A 24,394-nucleotide genomic window follows, 5' to 3' on the forward strand; every position below is an offset into this window, starting at 1 on the left:
ACAGAGAAAGGAAAAAAGGAAATGACAGAAAAGATGAATAAGCCCCAGATGTTTTTGTGCACACTCTAAAAATTCAGAGTTATAGTAAAGATTTTTTTTTTCAATGCACTAATATTCTTCCTTCCTGCTATTTAAAATATTGAACATTCATGTATCCCGAGGCAGAGTAATCATTTAAATTATGTTGGAGCAAAATGATTAAATTAGCTTTATTTTCCTATTATATAATTTGAGGATATAATTCAAAAGAAAATTTCTAAACTTGGCTAATAGAAAGAATTGGTTATAGTTTTAGAGATTATAACTAACAAGTGAAATGGAAATGGTTCTAAGTTTCCTTCAGTCTAAGATATAATGGTTTTTGGAACACATGTTTTCCATGAGTTCAAATTTTCCATGACTGCAAAATTTTAGCACTTGCACCTTCATTCGGCCAAAGGCTGCGAGAAAATTTGTGTGGCTAAATAACTTTCTGGAGAGGATATACCTAAGACACTTAACAGCTGGGTAAGTTTTTAGAGGTGTTCCCAGAGCAAAAGTCTACTCTAAAAAATAAACTCAAAGGTGGGCAACATTTTCAAAATAATTGTCATATTTGTGGCAAGGAATATATATTAAAACACATCTTTCTTTTAAAAATTAGTCAATAGATTTAAATTTCCATAGCTGTTTTAATCCATGTAACTAAAAGATATTTTGGTTCGAAGTTTCAGACACTGGGAAAGGGGTAAAGAGAGAAACTTGACTCCCTCAGGCCCTGCTGCAGGTGTCCTTTTAGGAACCTTCCTCATTTTAAAGAAGTTACACATCTTGACACACTGACAGTTACCTAATCATATGACTTATAAAAGTTATGATTTAATACAATGGTATTTTTCCTCTACAGGTAATTCTGAGGCTCATTCTATTACCACACTTCTGGATAATTTGTTGTGAGTGGAACAGAGAATGTACTTGAGCAACATTTGACTAGGCCATCCTTTCCTGCTGCCATAAAAGAATGGTTTCTTCCTAAGTCACAAATCTATTCTGAATGTTAATTAAATATTTACAAGGTACTTTAAAATCCTCCCTGAATGCTAATATGAAAAGAGCAACCTATGTTCATTTGAACAAGCAGAAATTTCTGCCCAGGTTAAGGGCCTCTGGCCTCTGAGTTTAATTCAAATAATTCTATGACTTGGAAAAAAAAAAAGAATTGAAGAATTGAGCACCTACTATGTACAAGGCCCTGTGTCAGATGTGGAAATAAAACTAAACGTTCTAGGACTGGGAAATTTGTCATAAATTACAACATTTTGTATTATTTAATTCACATCATTTCCCTATGGGCTTAAAAGCTAAATTAGATGCAAAATACTCACCTTTTTAGCATTAAGCTTTTACATTGTTCCTTAACGTATAACACTGTATCTAGTTACACAAAGATGCAATATTTTCTACATATTAACATATATTTCCACATTTTATTCATTAGGTTTTTGAAAGTACTTTAGCATGAAGTTTCCATTTATTGTATCCAAAAATAAAAATAGCATCAAAGTCTTCTTGCAACTCCCAAAACACAGTTAGGGAATAATGATCATATGCTAAAAAATGTAAAATGCAATTTGTGCTGTGCCCCATTTACTACAAAATCACTACGAACAATGCATTTTGTACAGTATATTGCTCCAGGGAAACTGGATCAGCATCAGGAATGAATAAAGAACATTGCATTTGAAATCAGCTAATTCTGCTTCAGCGCTTTTAAAAACTATTTGTTATAATATTACCTCCTGTCAAGCACGTAATGTGATATTTTCCTCAATAAACCTAAACAGTTGCTGTAATTTCAACTTCTCTCATTTTCCACTTTTTAAGCACTAAATATTTAAACAATGCAGACCTGGAAGTCTCAAGCCACTCATCTGATCCTCCCATCTTCCTGCCTAAGGTATAGTAACTATCCGTACAGGGCCTGTTCTGTCACACAGACATACATAATGGCAGCTGTTGAGGTCCTTACCTGCCCGCAAGCCAGGCCCATTCCTCTTTCTCCCATGCCATGTGGACACGATAAATTTAACTCCAGGGCATCTGCTCCAGAAGCCTTTAAGATGTGGAAGGAAAATGAAAGTAAAGGCAAAGCTTTATTCGTGTACTGATAGGTTTCACCATTGATAACTCAACATAGGTCACATTTGCCAAATCTTAACTACTCTGCTTTCTGTACCACGGCTACCTTGTGAGGTAAATTCTGACTCTCTCAAATGAGAGTGTGTATGGCAGCAATAATAATAACGACAGCAAATATTTATTGAGTGCTTATAAGATGACACTCACTGCACTATATGAGCTATATTTGTTATCTCTGACTCTCATAATCCTTGAATTATTAGGGTACCAATTTTACAGATGAGGAGACTGAAGCTCAAGGGAATTAAATGACAAACCTGGTTATCAAATGCCACAGCAGAGATTTTAACTCAGGTCTGCTTGACAGCACATTGATTCTGCCCTACACAGCTTCTATTTTCATAGAAACAAATCTTACTAATTCTGGATAATTGGTACTGGAGGTAGCAGTGCAAAGAAAAATGTAGTAGGCTAGCTGGAATGAATTTGAGTAAAGTTTTAAATGTTCCTCTTTTATCAATTAACTTTTATTACTCATTAATACTGCTTTCATATGCTTCAGAGCATTCAAGCATGTTAATTCCCAAAACTGGAACACCATTCATTATGTTCTATGTTGCTTTAAATAAATTTAAAAGTAAAATAAAATTTTGGTAACAGTTCAAATTAAACCAAAGTATAGAAAAATATAAATAGTCTTTCTCTTCTCTCCTTCAATTTCCTACCTCTAAAGTAATCAATGTTAACAATTTAATGTGTAATTTTCTACTTTTTCTATGTATATAAAAAAGTAAAACATACATAGAACACATGCATCAGGTTGCTTTTTCTTCTTGGTTTTGCTCTTTATATTTTTCATTTTTTTCTTCCAGTTTCATTGAGATATAACTGACATATAGCACTAAATAAGTTTAAGGTGTGCAGCATAATGATTTGACTCACATGCATAACGAAATGATTACCACAAGAAGTGTAGATGAACATCCATTATCTCATATAGATACCAAATAAAAGAAAAAGAAAAAGAGCCCTTGTGATGAGAACTCTTAGGGTTTACTCTCTTAACAACTTTACATATGACATACAGCAGTGATAATTATATTAGTCAAGTTGTACGCTACATCCCTAATACTTGTATATCTTATAACCAGAAGTTTATGCCTTTTGACTGCCTTCACCCAACACACCCTGACTCTGATAACCATAAATCTGATCTCTTTTTCTATGAGTTTGTTTGTTTGTTTATTTTTGAAGTATAATTGACCTACAACACTGTGTTAATTCCTAGTGCACCACATAGTGATTCAATATTTCTATACATTTCTATACATTACAAAATGATCACCATGGTAAGTCTAGTCACCATCTGTCACCATATAAAGATATTACACTACTACTGACTGTATTTATCATACTGTACATTTCATACCCATGACCCATTTATTTTGTAATTAGAAGTCTGTACCTCTTAATCTCTCTCTCCTATTTCTTTCATGTTTTTTAACTGATAATCAATTTTATTATATTTCTTAAAAGTCCATGCTAAGAAACATGAAGTACAGATAATTTTGTCTTACTTTAATAATTAAATGGTAATCTTTCTTATTTAACTCATTAATTCATTAGTATACAAATGGGTCTTAAAAATGAAAAAAAATATTTCATGCTAAGCATTCTTATAATAATTGGAGAAAGACAGAATTTTTGAGAAGTCTTCTGTAAAAACTCTAAGAACAAACAGAACGCTTTTTAATTTGAGGAATGGAGGATAAACTAAACAATTCTTTTACCTAACTTCTGGAACTCTTCCAATGCCACAATTTCCTTTTAAGTAAGGTAAACCAGAAGCTTGAATCAGTTCCCATAATATTATAACATGTCTATAGCATCACACAAAGACTTACCAAAAAGTTCATTATTTTCTAGGTGCACCAAACCTTTCTTTAGGCCAACAGAGTCTCTTCAAGTCTCTCTTTTCTTCCTAATCAATCAAGATTTTAGCCTATTTTTTTCTGTTTCATGAATTTTAAATAGGACCTCAACAAACTTAAAAATTCTAGTTAGTTCTTTCTTGGTTGACGTCTTACCCACTTTCATTCATTAGTGAGTCTGCTTTTTCTTCTGTACATTTGTGAAAATTCATTTGCTCATTCAGCCTATTTTCTAACATGGTTTTATTATGGTTTTTGCTTCTTTAATTCAATTTTAAAATGCTTCATGTTATTTGAAAATCACCATGAATCATGCTACATTTTTTCCTGCTGGTTTGGTGGTAAGCTTGGACAAAGCACAAACTGCTAAACTCTTGAGATCTAATCCTAGAGCTGCTAAGGAATTTGGGCAAGTCAGTTAACTTTCTTTGTCTCCATCTATTTTAGTGTAAACCGGAGATAATATGACCTATCTCAAAACCATGTCATGTGGGAATTTCCAGCTTAATTAAAACATAGTACGTTGTAATTATATACAATACTGCGCTTTTCTTATTATTTCTTAGTTATTTCAAATACTTCTTTTAGACTTCTTTATTTGTTTTAGACTGCTAGTTGAATTGCAGCAATTAATAGGAGATCAATTCAACAACATTTTGGAATAAGTTTTAGGTACCATTCGTATACATATTTACATTATACACATTTCCTAAATTGTAGGTGCAAGTTTACAATTAGCTATCATAGTAGACAATAATAGCTAACATTTACTGAGTACTTACACTATGTCAGACATTTTACTAGGCTCTTTGTAATGGGATATACCATTATCCCCATTTTGCAAGTGATAAAACCAAAATACAAAGAGTTCAAGTGACTCACTTATTGTTCTATAGCTTGTAAATGAGAGCAGGGTCTTGAACCCAAGCATTCTGAGTCCAGAGCCTGTATTCTTAGTCACTATCATAACTGATTAGAAATCATTTATTTCATGGCTGGAGTTGTTTCAGTGTGTTAACAAAACATTACAACTCGACATCCTTAAAGCTTCTGAACTTTAAATAAATATTAAAATCTTGTAAAACCACTTATCCAATTTAAAGTCTGTTCAGTGTCTAATTGTTAAAAATGTCCCCAGTGTTATACACGTATACAAACACTGACTCACCAAACACACCTGGAAAGACCTTTGAAATGAGCATCTAGACTTCAAAAACAGATAACCCTGCTCAAGGTAACACAAAGAGATGGGGAATTTTCAACTGGCCTCTGCTTGACTATTTCTGTCATAGGCTACACCACCTTAAAAAGTAGTTAATTCTATTTCCAAGCAACTATAGGCATTCAAAAAGCCTTAATTGCTGAATTTGTATGAAATGTTAAATTAACTGAAACTGGGCATGCATTCTTACTCTTGTTAGTCACAAGCTTTTTAGTTTAGTCACTTAGCCCAGAGTTTATTCTGCCTCACCTAAATGATTATACAATAAAGTAATCTAGTGAAGGCAGTGACAGAAAATTTGCTGTTTCTAATTTCATATATTATCTATCACCCATCTATCGGCATGAAGTAGAATGATATGTTAATAGTGTGGACTATGGAGCCAGAGTTCATGGGTTTGAATTCCACTTTTACCACAGCCTAGCTGTGTGATTTTGGGCATATCATTTAACAACTTTTGGCCTCAGTTTCCTCACTTCTAAAAGGTGGAAAACAATGAAAGTAACTCGTAAGGTTGCTTTTCTAAGGTATAAATAAATTTAATCAAAGTGAATGACTTAGAAAAGTGCCTGGGCTACATCAAATACTATGTGAGTGTAAACAATTGCTATCTATCTACCTGTCTCTCAGTCCATCCATCCAATTAGAATCTCCAACTTGCCCTTCCTCAGCTTTGATCTGAAAAGAATTTAGAGTAGCTATCCATACTTCAGGGGGAAAAAAGAAAACTATTCTAAGGAATCCTCAGAGTAGTGGTAATAGTGTGATTTTTAAAATTTTATGAATCATTTTATAAAAACTCTCAGAGAAACTAGGGAAGCCAAACCACAAACCCTTGTACAATATATACAGCAAAATCGGGTACACAGCTCTTTCCCTTCTCCTTTCCTTACCTCTCCCTTCCTTCCCGATCAATGTAGTTATAAAGTCATTGGTTGGGGTAGAGCAAGGTAGGTGACTAGGAAGATCTAAGGAAGAGCCATGAGGGTCCAGTGTGGGATATCAGAGCCCAAGCACAGTGAGAAGGACAGACGTGTGGAGGGTGGCTTGGTGTCGTGCATCAGAGTCCTAGTGGGAAGGGAAATCTTCCATGGATCAGGGGAACAGGCAAAGGACAACAGAGCCCAAGCAGGGTGGAGAGGCACGAAGCTACTCTTTTTGGATTCTCTCTTAATTTCTTCTGTTAAAAGAATACACGAGGTCCACTGCCAACTTTCTATGTAGCAACAGTGCCAACTAGTCTCAACTATCCAAAACTGGGGACACAAGTTTTCTGGGATCTTAAACCACTTTGAAGTGGACGTGGCACAGGTAAACACTGAACTGGCTCGGGACCCACTGGGCACAAAGTCTGTGACTATCTCTTGTCTCCAACTAGGTGTCTATCTTCCCTGATTCCATTCTTTCCTGCTTACTGTTAGTGTTCAGGGACTTATATCCAACTGGTCCTACATATTTCTGTAATGTGCCTCTCTGCCTTTTACCTCAGTCGATTTGAGATTTCCTAACTTCAACATCTATTTAATTTTATGAAATACTGCTAGCCCAGATCCAGGTCAAAAATGACAAGAACCTGGCTTCAAAGTGGTTTACTTGGACTCTCTGCTAGGAATAGTGTGGCCACCGGGTTTGACATCTATGCCTCTCAGCTGGGCCTTCCTTGCCTCATCCTACCAGTTACAGCCAGACCCTTGGCAATCCCTCATCAAGTCCCTGACTTAAAATCTTCAACTTTGGATCTTAATCACCTTAAGTTCATTGGTGCCCAATAAAGTGCACTCTTCTCATTTATTGTATAATTGCTTCCTTTTTGTTTGTCACATGCCAGTATGCCAGCTCTGTGCCTCTATTTTGCTTCACTCAACAAATATCTGAGGACTATCCGCTGGCTGGCAAAGCTGTATGTTTGGAAATGGGAATTAAACAGTGAACCAGATGGGGGTCTCTACCCCCCTGCCAGAGTTTGCTTTGTCATAAGGAAGATAGGTTACAGGGCTGACGACACCACTGTTTATCACCATTTTATTAAATTCTGCAGAAAAAAGGTACAAGCAAAGGTAGACCCAGATTTGGCAGAGCCTGAAGTTTGTACGATTTGAGGAAACTTCTTTAAAAATGAAAACTAATTTTAAAATGACAAAGAGAAAATTAGTACAGGCACTTGGAAGTAGCTTGTACAAGTCAGAGCTCTGAAACTTAACCTTCATTAGCTTTATGGTAAACCAGTTTTTGAGGACAGGAACTTAGAAGGAGTAGGACAGGGGGTTAACCTACTGGTTAGGGAGCTCAGAGTGGAGGAAGAGGGAATATTCCAGGCCAGGGGAACAGCAAAGGCTCTGAGGTGTAAATGTATTGGAGGAGTGAAAGAAGGCCATCGGGGACTGGAATGTAAAGAACATACCCAAGGTGACACTGGGGAAGTGGCAAGGTACCATACCATGGAGGTCAAGTCAGGAGTTTTGCATCTTAAGAAAGGTAGTGGGAAGACTGTGGATTGATTGAGGGAGAGATTAGTGGGGCATCCTGAGATAAACTTAGATTACGATGGTAGCATTGTTTATTGAGCCACACCTAATTTATATGTCTCCTCAAATCTGATGGCCTTAATTGCCACCCAAGCTTTTACCACTAGCTTAAAAAGTGCTATCCTACATCTCCCATCATTGCCAGCTCTCACGGCTCCCTCAGGATGAGAGCGGGGCTCTGTCACAGCCTCCACTGTACCTGTCAAAGTGGGAGCTCCAGGAGGGCCAGTGCCCTCAATATGCTGTGGGATTTGACTTCCCTAGCAGCTACCTAAAGCGGGCAGGACACATAACACAAAAGTGCAGAAGAAAGTAAAGTGTTGTAGTGTAAAATTTTACCAATGAGAGACAGGAGACAGGAAGGAACCGGTAGATAGCTCCCTCCCCCTTCTTCTCCTGTAAACTGCTGCGAGGCAGGACAATTCCATACAGCCCTCCCGGTCCCACACGACTAAGCGATTGGCTCCATCTCCTTGGGAAGTGGCAGCCAGCTCTGGAATGCACCATGCTCTCTCTGCTTTCCCTTCCTCCTATTGCCTTTCCCCGCCCTCACTCTTACTGCTCTGGAATTGAATCCTTCAATGAAGCATCTTCACATTAATTTTGACTCAGGTTCTGTTTTCTAAGCTAACACGCATTAAGAAAGAAATGGATTCAAAAATCTATTCAAATGAGTTCAAGATCTATTCAAGACCTACTATTGTGTATGGTTCAATTTGGTATACACATTTAAACTGTGAACATATCTACACAGTTGAGGCTCTACCTTATTCACGTTTATTTTGGCTGGCCAGGGACTCTGCACATAGTAGGTGTTTCATGGATCTTCCTTGCATGGAATTGGAATAGGTTATCAATGCCCCAGAAAAGTAGGATAGTGTGTCATCAGATAACTGAACCAAAAAAAATTGAGCAGAGCCTAACCATGCTACTGATTTGACACCAAGCTGTAAAAACTTTTCCAGAGGCTGCTTCTGTTTTATGGTGTTCATAAGACAAGACAAATGAAAACCAGGTTGAGGAATGCATAAAAGAAGACATTAAAAGTGTGGGTATTCTAGGGTTAGAGTGAAAAGGAAGGTTTGGTTCAACATGGTTCTATTTCCAAGAACATGCATGTGACAAAAAAGATATACTGTATGTGCATTAACTTTTAAAAACAGCATTTAGTAGAATTTACTATATTTTAAGAATGTACTAGGTTCTTTTTTTTTTAACCACCCACGTGGTCTTAAATGTTTATTCAAAATAGTGAAATAAAATGGTATCCTCTGGTGAAACAACTAATAATGATCTCTTCTTGTGCAAATTTTCATTCTGATACAGAGTTTCTGTCTCTATTTTTTCATGTTCTTATACAACTGGATCTGCTCTGCTGTTACACATGTGCATTTCTGTTTTCAGATATAACAGTAAAGAGCAGATTTCCTCAATTCCCTACTGCGTAATTCAAGAATTAATCTACTCTAAGGAGAGGAAATTCATGAATTTAAAGTATACCCATCACCACATTAAGTGATTTGCCGAACTTAAAAGCAGTGGCTCGCTACAACAGCTGGTGTGTTATCTCAGATTTCTTACCCCTCATTATCACCACCCCGAAAGAAATGTACATTCTAAGTGGTATAGTAACTTTGGCTTGAACACTCTTTGTTTCTGTTGATTTGTTTTAATGTGGGCTCTTCCGTTGTAAGAAAATCTGTTTTAATCTGTTTTGAAGTATGTGTTCATAGAAACAAAACCAAATACCGACTCTACAAAGCTTTACTGGGTGTCCCCCATATAAGCTGTGATGGAATCATGCTGCCTATCGCTGCCCTCCAGGGGGATGCGAAGACCTGGGGATAGTTCCTTCATGTGCTATACCCTGAGTTGGTCCATATTTTAAGATTAGAGGGAAGTGTTTTTTTTTAATTGACACCATCTATGGATTGAACTTCTTGATATGTATATTGCTTTCCTGTGGAGAGATCCCACAGACTGTTTTGACTGAATGGAAGGCATATCTTTTTCTTTTTTTTTTTTTAATGTTTTCCTTTTTTTTTCCTCCTTACTTCCCCTTTTACTTTTATGGATTGATTGATTGCTATAAGAACCTAGAATATGATATCAAATTGTAGTTTTAAACTACAATTTAAGAAATAGGTATAGAACGTGAGAAATATGAAAAATATCTTTAAGTTGGTTACATGTATAAAGGCTTTTGACTTTTTAAAAGTAAAATTTGCTTATTTAAAAATTAATGCTCATTATTGAAGAAAATTCTTTAAGTATTTTATTCTATAGAAGGCAGAGAAGCTAGTAGCGTGATAAAGCCATTCATCATAGTCAAACTTTAAATTGGCAAAACTCATGCCAAACATGGGCTCTGTGGAAGATTTCATGGTCAATTAGGCAAATACATGTATGAAATGGACCCAGCTACAAAGATCATAAAGCCAATTACTGATCATGTTAATTTCACCCCCCCCCCAAGTCCCAGAAATAATCTTTGCCCTCGCAGGTTTAAGATATCCAAATAAAATATACAATCAATATTTTTGAACACTATAGAAAGCTTTTATAATATTTTATAATGTAGAGTCCTTAGTTCATCAGTATTGTTAGATTTAGTCTTCTATATTTCTGAGAGGTTTTCAAGAAACCCCAGCTCAAGCTGTCTACAGTATGTTTCATGACAACACGATGGACATAAGTATACAATTTTAGGTATGTATTTTTCCATTTGAAATACAAATTTGAGGCATATGGTTAGTTGTTTGCATTTGTGCAAGCTGCAATTTATATTATAGAAAACCTGCTGACTAGTGTTCCACTCAGGAGCATTCTGTCCTACCATTTTATGCATGTCTGTATTCAAACTAGAATAGTATTAAATGAACCTTTTATATTTTAAATATTCAAGAGTTTTATATTCAAAATTTCTTTTCTCGCTGTCAAACTAGTTTGCCTAAAGGCAAGGTAAGATCAAGTTAGACTCTCAAAGGTAGAATTAAATTTTATCATGGCATCCATCATAATATACAGTTTGCTTAATATGCAAATAAAGAGCATATGGATTCAAAGAATAAAGGATTTTTAGGCAGTGTGTGAAATCCAAGGGACCACTTTTTTAGAATAGATTCCTTTTAAATTTACATTTCCATCATTTTAATGAAAACATAGGGTAAACAAATTAAAACAGAAATGTTTTAAGTTACTATTTTCCATTCAATTTTACTTCTCCTGGATTATTTTTCATGACAGCTCTTTATTTAAAACTAATAAAAATAGAAGAGAAGAAATAAAATAAATATACTAGAAAGAAATCATTACCTCAGCCTTTCTGGAGAGTTCCATCCAGTCATTTTTGTCGTAACTGCACATAATGCTAGCAATCACAATCTTTAAAAAGAGAAAGGAAAGAATATTAGATCAACTAGTTATGCCTTTGTACACAAGGGTATATGATTATATATATATATATATGTTTATAATGATAAACTATATTATAAAAATTAGTTTTCCATCTGTTGAAAGAAATCATTAAAAAAACAGCAGGGCGTTATAGTGAAGCAAAGGATGAGATCTGGGGCTTCAGACTTATGTTAGAGACTTTCTCATTTACTCTCTTTGAATACTTGAGCAAGTTACTTAACTTTTCTGATCCTCAGCATCCACATTTTTAAAATGGAGAAAATAATGACCTTGCCAACCTCAAAGAGTGATAATTGGAATTACATGGATTTGTGTATGTGAAAGGGTTGTTTAAATTATACAATGACACAGAAATATTTATTAATATAATTACTGGTATAGCTAAAAGGTTTCAAGGTATGGAATGGAAGTAAATTAGTGTCTTCTTCAATCATATCTTATTATAGTACGGATAATAACACCTTACATATCATATTCAGAGTGAATTATAGTTTTAAAGTTTGTTAAATGTTGATTATTTAACTATAGTCTTACAGTAACCTTTAATGGAGGCTACATAGAGTAGTATTTACTAGTATCTGCTCTGAAGCCAGAATGTCTAGATCAGAGCTCAGACTCTACCACTAACTGTGTGGCCCTGGGCAAGATATTTAGTTTTCTCACTGGTTAAATATGGATAACAGTACCTTCCTACTGAGAAAAGTGATCATTGAATTGCTAAGATTTTATGGCTCTAATGATGTGCTAGGTAATGTTTTAATGGATTTTACTTTATTAACTTACTTAATCATTCTCAACATTACTCTCCCCATTTTACAGGTGAAGATGCTGAGGCACTGATATGTAAAGGTCACAGCCAGGACTCAGACCCAGAAATCTGACTGACAGTCTGTGCTTTTAACCACTAGGTTTTGCTGGCCTAATGTAAATATTCAATATATGTCAGTAATTCTTTTTATTATTACCATTTAAAGACTATGAGATTGTGACACAAAGAGTTTGTGCCAAGCCTAAAGTCACAGAGTCCAGTGGAAGAGTCCACTAAAAGCCACTGGGCTCTCACCACATACAGGTTTTTAATGTATGTCTAAAAAACAAAACAAAACAAAGATGTGCTGTACAAGTCAGATGAATGCTTTTAATATTAAGAGAAAGACAGAAAATATGTTGGAGAGAGTTCTGAATACCAGAGTTCGAAATACTGAACAAGTCTGTCCTTAAGATTGGGTCAATTTTTTCTCTCCTCATAGACTGTAATCTCCATGGGTGCCTGGACTGCTCTGCATCATGCATCATTTTATCTACAATAACCAGCATGATGTTTGGCACATAGTAAAACTGAGTGAATAAATGTACAAGGGCACTAAAGGTTTAGGAACAGAGAGTTGTTTTGCAGTTCATCCTTTTAAAATTAAGCAGAAATGAACACCATGAGTTAGAGAAGGGAAAAAAAATAAACAATTGGTGAAAACCGTTGGCAAATAATTATTATACATGTCAGAGTGAAGAGTGAGCAGGGCCGTTGCGAGTGCTGGTCTTGGCAATAGAAAAAAGGGTCAGATGTCAAAATACATAGAACTCGTGAACTAGAAGGAGCAATTAAGAAAGCAGAATCAGGGGCTTCCCTGGTGGCGCAGTGGTTGAGAGTCCGCCTGCCGATGCACGGGACACGGGTTCGTGCCCCAGTCCGCGAGAATCCCACATGCCGCGGAGCAGCTGGGCCCGTGAGCCATGGCCGCTGAGCCTGCGCGTCCGGAGCTTGTGCTCCGCAACGGGAGAGGTCACATCAGTGAGAGGCCCGTGTACCGCAAAAAAAAAAAAAAAAGAAAGAAAGAAAGAAAGAAAGAAAGAAAGAAAGCCACTTCCAGGGAAGGAAGGTTTACTAGCACCGACAACTGGATATGATAGATGCTCTCAACTAGTGACTAAGATGGTTCCTCTTTACTAAGTGGCGAGGTTTTTGCGTGTGTGTGTGTGTGTGTGTGTGTGTGTGTGTGTTTAAGAAGATGTTGGGGGTAGGAGTTTATTTGTTTATTTATTTATTTTTGCTATGTTGCGTCTTCATTTCTGTGCGAGGGCTTTCTCTAGTTGTGGCAAGCGGGGGCCACTCTTCATCGCGGTGCGCCGGCCTCTCACTGTCGCGGCCTCTCTTGTTGCGAAGCACAGGCTCCAGACGCGCAGGCTCAGCGGCCATGGCTCACGGGCCTAGTTGCTCCGCGGCATGTGGGATCCTCCCAGACCAGGGCTCAGACCCGTGTCCCCTGCATTAGCAGGCAGACTCTCAACCACTGCACCACCAGAGAGCCCTAAATGCCGAGTTTTATTTTGATAAAGCTGTTTTTGCTTCAAATATATATTGATTGTGCCTGGATTGGTTAAAATCGTCACTTGCCTTATAAGGCCTGAGAATCACAGGAGCTACACTTGAGCTCGATGGAGAGAAATAAGTATCACCCAGAGAATTTTCCTGAACTTTGAGAACACTGGTGCCATCAAATGCCTAGGAACGCAGTGACTAGATATGATTTGGGGCACACTGTCATTGGGGAAGGGTGACCACAGGTGGGAGAGATACATTACGTTGAACAGATACAAGTTATATTTGTATGCTCTGAGCAGCCGAGCACTACCCTGTTCTTTCCTCATCATCTAAAAACAGATTTTATCTTCTTGCCCAAAAAGCTAGGGAAATATCTCCAACAGGGTTAATCACAGTGATCAACTACTCTGGTCTCATTAAAGTCCTTCAATGGAGCTGGGGAGTTAAAGGCTTTTTTCCTCTTTGGTCCCTGAACTGGAATGAAGGATGTTCAGAGTAGCTGATAATCACTGACTGCTTACCTAACCAACCCAACCCTCCCACTCCTACCCAAGGCTAGCTGCACTAGGTAAAAAAAAGCAGAGACAGAGGAAGGTAGAGATGCAAGATGGAGAGATGTTTCTGCCACTTCTAAGTCAGGTGTACCACTAATATGCCTGTACAAGTGAACCAATAAATACCACTTTGGGCTTAAGAAAACCCAAGTTATATTCTATTTTCTATCACTGACAGTCTTGGCAATTACTACATGCAAAACTAGAATTGTCACTTTTAAAATAACTTCCTAAGCATTTTTTTTCTGTCAAGTAAATTTAAGGGAAAAATAACTTTATACACTATTTTTAAATGTTAAATTATCTAAGAAGTCTAAAAATCTTTATCTAAAACCAAGGGATAGTTTGTGAAATTATATGGTAACATTCTATTTCAGAGGAATATGATGACTCCAAATCATTTTAGTTTTTATTAAGAGATATTAGGATTTTTCGAAAAGTCAGGCTAAAAGACATTAACACTAAAAGAACACTGGACAGAATTTAATCTTTCTTTGATGATTAGAAAGCCCTTCAGTGTTTTGCTGTGCTTAGTTTGTAATCAAACAAAGGAAGACAGGTTACTTTTTTCCTATGAAAAAAAAAAGAATTGATGTGTATTTTACACTGTGAAACATCATGAAATGTTACTAGAAATGAATACCCAATGAAACATTTTTAAAACCAAGGAACATTTCCCTATCTTTCATTTAATTTATGCCATCTCTAAGTGCTCTGTTTTTCATGGCTAAATTTTAAAACATTATTGGATGTGTCTATACATAACTATATCCTACATTTTTTGATACACAGTCTAGCGAGAGATTCAAACAATGTCAGTTAATCAATTAATATGGAAGCTGAGCATCTGCTGTGGTAGGCACTGGATGACATGCAGAGGAGTTTAAGATATTGATTCAGTCTTTGTTTATCAACATTTAACCAGTATCTTTTGAGACCTTCTATGCACCAGTAACTGTAACTCAAAAGTGATGAGCAAAAGAGGAAAAGTCCCTACCTTCCTGCAGCTTACATTTTTAGGGAGGGAAAAAGTCATTTAAAAAATACATTATTAGGACTATTTCCAGGTCAAGATTAAGGAAAAATAGAGACGAGCAAGATGGAGAATCACAGGGGTGCACAGAACCTCATTAGTTGATGGTCAGTAAAGGGCTCTCTGAGTTGAGAAATAAAAGATAAGAAGGCCCCTCACACAGAAGAATGGATTGGGACCTGAGTGAAAAGTGGCATTCCAGGCAGAGGAAACGGCATGTGCAAAGACTCTGAAGTAGGAGTGAGCCTGAGATACTTAAAAAGAGAAGCCCTTTGTAGATGGTATTCCGTGACAGGACAAGAAGAGTGTAAGAGGAGACGAAGGAAGCAGGCAGTAGCCATATCTCTGGGAGCTGAAACCTGTGGGAGTTTGGATTTATTGTAGGTATAATGGGAGACCACTGAAAGGTTTAAAGGAGGGTGATAAAATGATCCAATTTACATTTTCAAAAGATGCTTCTGGCTACTTTACAGGGAACGGAATGAGGGGCTGTAGGGTAAAAGCAAAGAGTCCAGTTGAGTTGAAATAATGTGGCTTGCATAATATTCATGGAGATACCAAGAAGTGGAACTCTGAGCTAAGACCAACAAAGCAGATCAATGATTAGACTCAGGAGGTGAGAGCAGAGAAAAAATTAAGGATGATCCCTAGATTATTGGCTTGAGCCACTGAGTGGAGCACAGACACTTCACCGAGATGGAACAAAGCATAGTGCAGTAACAAGTGGGGGACTGTTAAGAGGTTCAATTTTTAATATATTACATATAAAATGACTAGCAAGCATCCCATTAGTGATAACATCAAGTGTGCCACTGGACACATGAGTCTAGAATTCACTGAAGAGGTTAGGGATGAAAGTGAACACTGTAGAGACTTCAACATATAATGGTATTTAAATCTACCTAGCTTAGTGACTTCTAAACAGAATAGAATAAAATAGAGAAAATGAAAGAGATGAAGATTAACCCAGAGCCACATGAAAATGCTAAGAGAGGGAAGTGTTCCAAAAAGTAAGGAGCAATCAACGGGGATGAATGCTTCTGACAGCTGGTGTAAGAAAACAGAGAAGTGTTCACAGGATTTGGCAGTACAGATGCCACTGGTAAGCTTTACAAGAAGGGTGGCGGTGAAACAGGGAAGACAGAAGTCAGACTGGAGTAGATGGAATGAACAGAATATGAAGGAGTGAGAGAATTGATACACAAAGCTCTGTAACAGTTTTTGTGGGCTAGCTCAAAGAGCAATGAGGCAGCAGATGAAGGGCTGTGGGAGGTCTAGTGAGATATATATATTTTTAAATGGACTATATTTGAGTATGTTTTTATGCCGATGGAAATGATGTGGAAAAGAGGAAGAAGCTGTTGAAAAGGCAAGAGGTGATGATGAATCTATAATAATTTATGAATCAAATTTTGGGTGTTGTTTCTCCCTGAAAAATACTTCAAAGGTTAAAAATGACAGGACACTTACTCTGCAACAAGGAAAAGTAGTGTTAAATGGCTTCAACTGTCATCCTTCCAAACTTTTAAATTAAAGAATCACGATTCATAGTCAAATTATTTTTTTTTATAATTCATTTCCTTATGGAATAAATAAAATGATTTTATTAAGTATCTATTTTTTCAATCTGAATGACAGTAAAGTCTGCACATCAGAAATTAAGGTGAAGAGCAACATAAAATTTCCAAGTAGTTACAAGCAGGCCGTCTTGTCAAATTCCCAAATACTTACAGTCTATGCCTAGAACACAGGTTGGAAACACTGATTTGGTATTCTGTAATCATACTGTGAACTATATTGGAAATTCAGTCAACAATTCAGCTTCCAGACAACCTAAATTTTTTAGTACAGAAAAACTGCAAAGTGACAAAGGTGAACAATTGTAAATTACAAGTGGCCAAGTTAGGTTTTGTCAAACAATTTAACAAAATCATTGCTAACACTACTGGGATTATATTACATTGAGGAGGAAAAATAGCACGGGACATGTGATTTTAAAAGACATTTAAAACTAAGAAAATATGTTTACTAAATATTAACTAATTGTACAACATTCAAATTGTGAATGTTCTTTATACCACGGTACAAATATACTAAAGTGAGATTGGTACAATTTTCCTGAAATGTACACATTGAGAGTAGAACATTAAAAGTAAAACTCATAAGCTCTTCAAATTTTATATGGTTACTGCTAATTTAATGGTTGTAAATGAGAATAGTACTCTTAAAGCTGTCTTCTATATTATTTAAAAATTTATCATTTTCTTTGCTTATTTTGGGACCCACAACTACCTTGCTTACACAACTATTCCTAATACAGAAAAGTCATGTTCAAAGTTATAAAATATGCACATAGTGTCCATAGAAAATCAGAGATGTTTTCCACTAGAACAAGAAATAAAAAAACACTGTAGACTATTCAGGAACTACAGTAACTGCTTTTTTCCTCTCCTTTTCATCACTTCGTACTAGGTTTTTATGTAGTTTCCGTCCCCACTGTATTTAGCAACTGATCTACCCTAGGTCACCAGTAACCTTGGCAAAATTATTAGATACTTTTCAGCCCAAATCTGTACTGGAACTCTTTCCAGCACTGAGATGGTTAACCACCTCCACTTCCTGAGACCCTCCTCTGTGTGAGCTTTGGAGATACCTCCTTCTACCCCTATTTTTCCTATTTTTGCTATTCCTTCTCAGGCTCTCCTGCCTTTAGCCACCTTTCCACGTTGATGTCCCCAGGTTCTACTCATGGTCCTCTTTTAACGTAGACATCATGTTCACAGTGAATTCAGAGAATACCTATATGCAGAAAATTCACAAAGTAAACACCTCCAACCTGTGTCTTTCTCTTGAGTTCAAGAACAGCATATTCAACTATCTTTGAGCACCTATGTTCAACTTGCCCCAAATCAAACTTAAATTTCTCCACCCTGAATTTGCATTTTCCCCACATTGAATTTGCTTATACTCTACCCTTTTGTCCCAAGTTAGAAAACTAGGAGATTTTCTTTCTTCATTTCTCCCTCATTGCCTACATCCAATTACTTACCAAATACTCTCTAGTCCACTGGTTCTCAGACTTGGCTGAGCACTGAAATCACCTAGAGAGTTAAAAAACATAACCCCAAGATCTGTATGTAGTTAGGCCCAGTCATCAGTGTTTTGTCAGGATCTCCAGATAGTTCTAACATGCAGAATAGTCTGAGAAGTATTGCTCTAGTTTACTCATCAAATATCTCTTCTAGGTGCTCCTGACTCTTCATCATGACTGTCTTAGTGAAGACCTTCACCACTGCTCCCCTGGATTACTGAAGTACCTTCTTTATTAGTCTCCCTATCTCTGATATCAGCCTCCCTATCTCTGATATCAGCCTATGTCATCTGCCAGATCCGTCTAAGAGACAAACCTGATCATATCACACTTCTGCTTCAAATCCAAATTCATGCTATACAAGACCACAATGGGACATTTGCTCCAACCGCACTGAATTACTTTGCTTCCTTTTTTTTTTTTGCAGTACGCGGGTCTCTCACTGTTGTGGCCTCTCCCGTTGCAGAGCACAGGTTCCGGACGCACAGGCTCAGCGGCCATGGCTCACGGGCCCAGCCACTCCGCGGCATGTGGGGTCTTCTTGGACAGGGGCACGAACCCGCGTCCCCTGCATCGGCAGGCGGACTCTCAACCACTGCGCCACCAGGGAAGCCCTACTTTGCTTCCTGAATGTAACATGTATTCTGCATTCTCTTGACCATATGTCTACTCCTTTTGTCTGAATGAATAAGGAATGGTCCCTGTGCTCATGTGGTATAATAAAGGAGACATATGTAAATTGATACAAAAATAATTATAGTGTATGAACCAGAATACAGTGAGAACAGAAAGGAAAGAGTGAATATCTGTATCTGTGTGAATCTGGGAAGACCTCAGAGTAAAGGAACTCTTAATCGACTAAGAAATCATCCATGGGTATTTATTGGAAACTGATTAGAAATGAAAAGGCCAAGAATACTCCGGTTGTAGTAAGCAGCAGAAACAAAGGCACAGGGTGCTGTGTTTAAGGAATATGCTCTGCTTAAGGAATATCAAGCAGTTCAATTTAGCTTTGGGGGAAATGAATGGCTACACTTTGAGGGCATGGAGCTGGATGCATAGGTTGAAACCAGATTTATTCAGGCAAGGGGTTAAAACAATGGTTTCTAATCAGCTGAGCATTTGGTCTTGAATTTTAGATTATTTTGTCTAGTAAATTCCTGCTCCTCTTTTGCCCATTACCTTTCCCAGGAAGGCTTACCTGTTCACCCTTCCTCTCCTGTGTCTTCTGAGATCCCATAGCACCCTTTGCATGTCTTTATCATAACATTTACTATATTGTACTAAATTGTGGTTTGTATGTCTTTCAAAAGATGACCAAAGTTTTTGGGGATAGGGCCCAGTTTTTCATCTCTATATCTCTAGAATCTAGTATTGTACCTTATATTTAATCAGGATTCAAAAATGTTTGCCTCAAAGGAATAATGAAATAGGTAGCTGAGAAAAGAAACTGCAAGTAACACACACTGCAAGTAATCCAAGCAGTTAAATAATGTATTGCATTACATTTACAATATCTAAATGTAAGTAAATTTCTACATTCTACAGAAAGAATGAGAAGGACAGGTAGGTGGTGCAAGGTAAGAAGTTCAAGAACCTCTCACATTTTATAAAGTATACTTTATATCAATGAATAAGAACCCATTATATTTGTTTATAGATTTACACTTAATACACATTTTCACATACGTTATCTCATTTATTCCACATAATAATTTTGAACTTAGAAAACCTTGTATTGAGAATAATGAGCACAGATAATTTACTTTACCAGCATAAAGTAAATCAATAGCAGAGGCAGGGATTAAGCTCAGGTCTGTTGACTCCAAGTTCCTCTTGACTACATCAAGACTATACCATATTGATTTCCTATCCTTTCAGTTTACATTAGAGATTCTAGCTGATTTTGTGTCCTCAACCCTCTTGTGGTAGTCTATTTGAAAGAAAGTGTTCCCCTCCCTGTATCCATACCCCCTTGCCAAGTAAGTGTGCAGCTACTCTGATAAAGTGGGGAATTTATCTACCTGCTTTTTGAATGTGGGCTTTGTGACTTGTTTTAATCCATAGAATATCACAGAAGTGATGCTGTGCCAGTGTCAAACCACAGCTTGAAGAGGTCTTATCCTCTTCTGTTTACTCTCTTGAAATCCTGCCTAGCCATGTGATCAAGCTAGTACAGCCTGCTGAAGGATCAGAGACCACGTGGAACAGGGATGAACCATCCAGCTGAGGCACTTGGGACCAGCCAGCACATAGCCCACTGCGAAGTTGACTATAGACGGAGTAAGACCAGCTGAGACCAGAAGAACCACACAGCTTAGCTCAGCCCAAATCGCTAACATGCATGCAGAATTGTGAACTAAATTCATAGTTGCTTCAATCAACTAAGTTTGGGGTGTTTTGTTACGTAGCCAAAGCTAACTGATACCACTTTTATTAAGTTTAACAAGAACAACAAGAACTAGCACTTGCTCTGTACTTGCATGTGTCAAGCACTATGTTAAGCATTTCACATGTATTATCTCTAATCATGATAAAGTGGAAATTATCAGCCCCAATTTACAGATAGGAAAGAAAAAAAACTTATTTAAGTACTCAGGACTGTACAGCTAACAAGAGTAAATACAAATCTTAAACTCTCTACCTATAATATTTTTTCTCTAACTCATTTCTCTTTGCTCCTTAAACACACATTTATAGAAAACTATGTGGGTTTATTTTTATACATGATGCATTTCATTCAATGTGTGTCAATTTTTATCACTTTTATTTTCAGAGACTAACCTTATTTCTGTGTTCTTGCTCAATGTATTATTTCACTGTGACTCCATAAGTACCATCTAAGCTCGATAGGCAGACTGAACTGCCTAGGAAATCATGAAGTCAAAGGGAAGATCAAGGGAGAAAGACCCAATGAGATGATCGCTGTTTCCTAATCACCTAAACATGTTAAGGAATGAAAACAGGGTAGTGTTGGCTCTTTATAATTTGGTCCCAAATCACCTTGCTGCCCCTTATCTTGACACACCAAACTGAATACACTATATATACTGGCCACCAGACTTTTCTTGGCTTCCATTCTTTTCCCTGTGCTGATCCTTCTTCTTATAGCTCACACTACTCCTCTGACAGTATATCTCCTATTCATTCTTCAAGTTCTAACACAGAGCTAACTTCTACCATACTGCCCTCAATGATCTCAGAGACAGAATTACTGTTTTTACTAGGTATTTGAGATTGATGCATATACCTCTATTTCAGTTTCTATCACACTATATCACAGATGCATGTTTATTTATACCACTGTCTTCCCTTACTCCACTCAATGGGAAAACATGCTAATTTTTATTCACCTTCATTTTCTTATCATTTGGCTCAGCATTGAATAGCACCTAATGTGAACTTAACAACTGTCTGTAGAAGGAAAGATGGCCTTTTGTTATTTTTTATTAATTTAAAAAACTTTTCTAGTTCATCCCTATAAAGATTATAGTACTTGCTGCAACAATGGAGAAAAAGTGCATATATGAAACTACCAAGACTACCATATATTTTCATACCTATAAGTCATTTACTGTCTTCATAGCATGATTTTGGCACTGGCTTTAATCTATGATGTCTAACTGGATTTAGGTTGTTCTATCACTGTTGACCCTTCACTGAGGTTGCAGTAAGTCAACTGAAGTCATAAAATTTGAATTCACTGTACACAAAAATGGTGTCACCTACATAAAACCTGTGAATGAGATTTGATTTTTCTTCTGCTTAAAAGGTCATGATATGTTGCCTGTATTGATGTGGTTCATTCAGGGACACAGCCTTTCAAAGGCACATAAAGGAGTTGATTTGAAATATATTATAAAGTATCTCTATTCCAATTTTAAACTTGTTCAATTTAGAGGCTATAACAAATATTCATTTAATGAACTGCCTTCATAAATTAATAAGGTTAATAAATACAGTATTAAAATGTGATATAGGAATTTGAGGTTAAAAACAGGTTAAAAATAAAGTATTAATAAAAAAAAAACCTCTCAAGATAATTACATGGAATAATGCGCTACCTTAAATAGTCTGGGCGCTTCTTCCAATACTATACATATAACACATGGGTGTTATAAAGATTATTGAAACATTTTCTGTAAAGATTTTAAATCCCAAATGAAAATTTTATGTAAATACTGTTATTGTAATTATTTTATGAGATGTAGCTCTTTTGCTCTCATTAACTATGATTGCACGTTTAATGCATATTCAATTAGATAATCCTGTTGTGTAAGTTAGTGGTATCGTGTCTTAAGTTCTGGATGGTAAGCTTCTGGAGGACGTTGGCTGTGTCTTCCATCTCAGCCTATGTCTCTTGTGGGCTGGGATTGCCTGTTCTGTTTAATAATGTACTTGACACATATTAGGAACTCACAAAATATTTGTTGAGTGTAGAAGTAAATAAAAGAATAGCTGAAATGCAATAAATGTTTGTTAAATGCAATGTTTTTAAGAAGTCAGGGACTTCTAAAAACAAACAACTAACTCTTTCCCAACTATATGCTATTACCTCACAGAAATTCTATAGGAAGCCTTAAATCCAGTTCACTGTGGAACATGCTGCCCACCCTTGGGAGACTCTGATTCTGTTCTGGGGACTTCTTCAAACTTACATATTCTCCCCTAGACATCCACAGGCACTCTCCCACACTTCCTTCCATTCTCTGCTCAAATGTCATTGCCTCAGTGACACTTTACTTAAGACTGCAAACCATCCCCTCCCAGCTCTGTTTTCTTTCCCATGGCACTTTCTATTATATCATTTTATTTAATATAGTTAATGTCTTTCTTGCCTCAGTGCAAATGTAAGCTCCACTAAAGTAAGAATCTTTGTTTTGGATACAGAACAGTGCTGGCGTATATAGTGATGCCCCTTACTTGTGAAATTAATAATCAAATACTAACATGTCAGTTAAATGTCTTTTTGTATCAGCTACCTGATCTATAAAATGGGAATAACTTGGCTTCCCACACTTTTTTCATAGGGATTATTCTGAGAATAACATGGTTTTATATATTTGACATTAAATACTTTTCAATGAAATTCAATGATTTTTTATGACTAAGAGAATAATGCCATATTCAGATTTGCCATTTTCTACAATTTAGTTAGAGTGCAAACAATGACATTTTGAAATAGTGCACCACTTTGGTTTTAAACATCCACTGATAAGACTTTTAAAAATATGTCATTGGAAAGGGTAGACAGCATCATCTTTATATGCTCCTTTGATCTTTTGGTAGTGTCATTTTGTGGGTATATTTGTAAATTAATGCAGTTTTAAAAAAAAAGAGGCAGATCCACAGGATCAAACTTTATAGATCGATTCACATTTTATAGATATTTTAAAATTATTTTTAGACTTCACTGAAATATTAGGAAATTCACTAATATCTAGGACACCTTTTATTAAATTATGTTTCTTGGCTTAAATTGTTTTATCAGAATTGAGATTACATTTTTTTGCCTACTCACTCAGAAAAAATTCTAAGACCTTTGAGCCCCAGACATGTATGATTCTCTATTTGGAAGACCCAAAGAGGGCCAATGCTGCAAACAAGTAGCACGTTAAGGATAGAGTAGTGTACTGCAATGAGGAAAGTCTGGAGAGTAGGGGAGGTGTTAGCAGCCATGCCCTTTTCCTGAGAGGTCTGAAGAACACACACTTTAGACCATAAAGCTGGAAGCTTTTCTCCTCACCCATGCTCTGCATGAGACACGTGTATTTCCATTGCTCCTGTCCTTCCCTTATGCACTTCTGTAAGTATTCATTCATCACCTTTCTCCCCATGAAACCGCCTTCTTCAGTGCCCACCTTGAGACAGGCACAGAGAAAGCGCTGAGGGAAAACTAGATGGCTGGATAAACTAATGATCTTGTGCACTCTCTTTTTACACAAATAATGCCATCTTCACTTTTTTTTCCTGCTTTCCTTCTCCTCTTCATCATATCCCATCCCCACCACAGTTTCCCTCACCTCATCAGACCTTTCTGAACAGGAAGCTATTTCCATGTGGGGACTCATGTGCTTCCACCTCCTCCATCTGGAGGAGCCGCATCTGCCAACAATGGGCACCTTGGTAAACTGCAGTAGAAACAAACCCTCTAACACGCTGCACTTTTCAGGATAATGATTA

The 24,394-nt window shown here is 36.8% G+C and overlaps 1 protein-coding gene across 1 annotated transcript in view; it reads right to left on the reverse strand.

Annotated features, from left to right (window-relative positions):
- Positions 1–24,394, reverse strand: part of DPYD (dihydropyrimidine dehydrogenase) — an 828,512-nt gene that overhangs the window by 274,976 nt on the left and 529,142 nt on the right. The window contains exons 15-16 of the mRNA XM_032630437.1: positions 11,112–11,180; positions 2,009–2,092 (exon numbers count right to left, since the gene is read on the reverse strand). Coding sequence (XP_032486328.1) covers positions 2,009–2,092; positions 11,112–11,180 — 153 coding nt within the window. The remainder of the gene's footprint in view (positions 1–2,008; positions 2,093–11,111; positions 11,181–24,394) is intronic.

Source organism: Phocoena sinus, chromosome 1 (genome assembly GCF_008692025.1).
Source record: "Phocoena sinus isolate mPhoSin1 chromosome 1, mPhoSin1.pri, whole genome shotgun sequence".
In the NCBI taxonomy this organism is placed as follows: Eukaryota; Metazoa; Chordata; class Mammalia; order Artiodactyla; family Phocoenidae; genus Phocoena; species Phocoena sinus.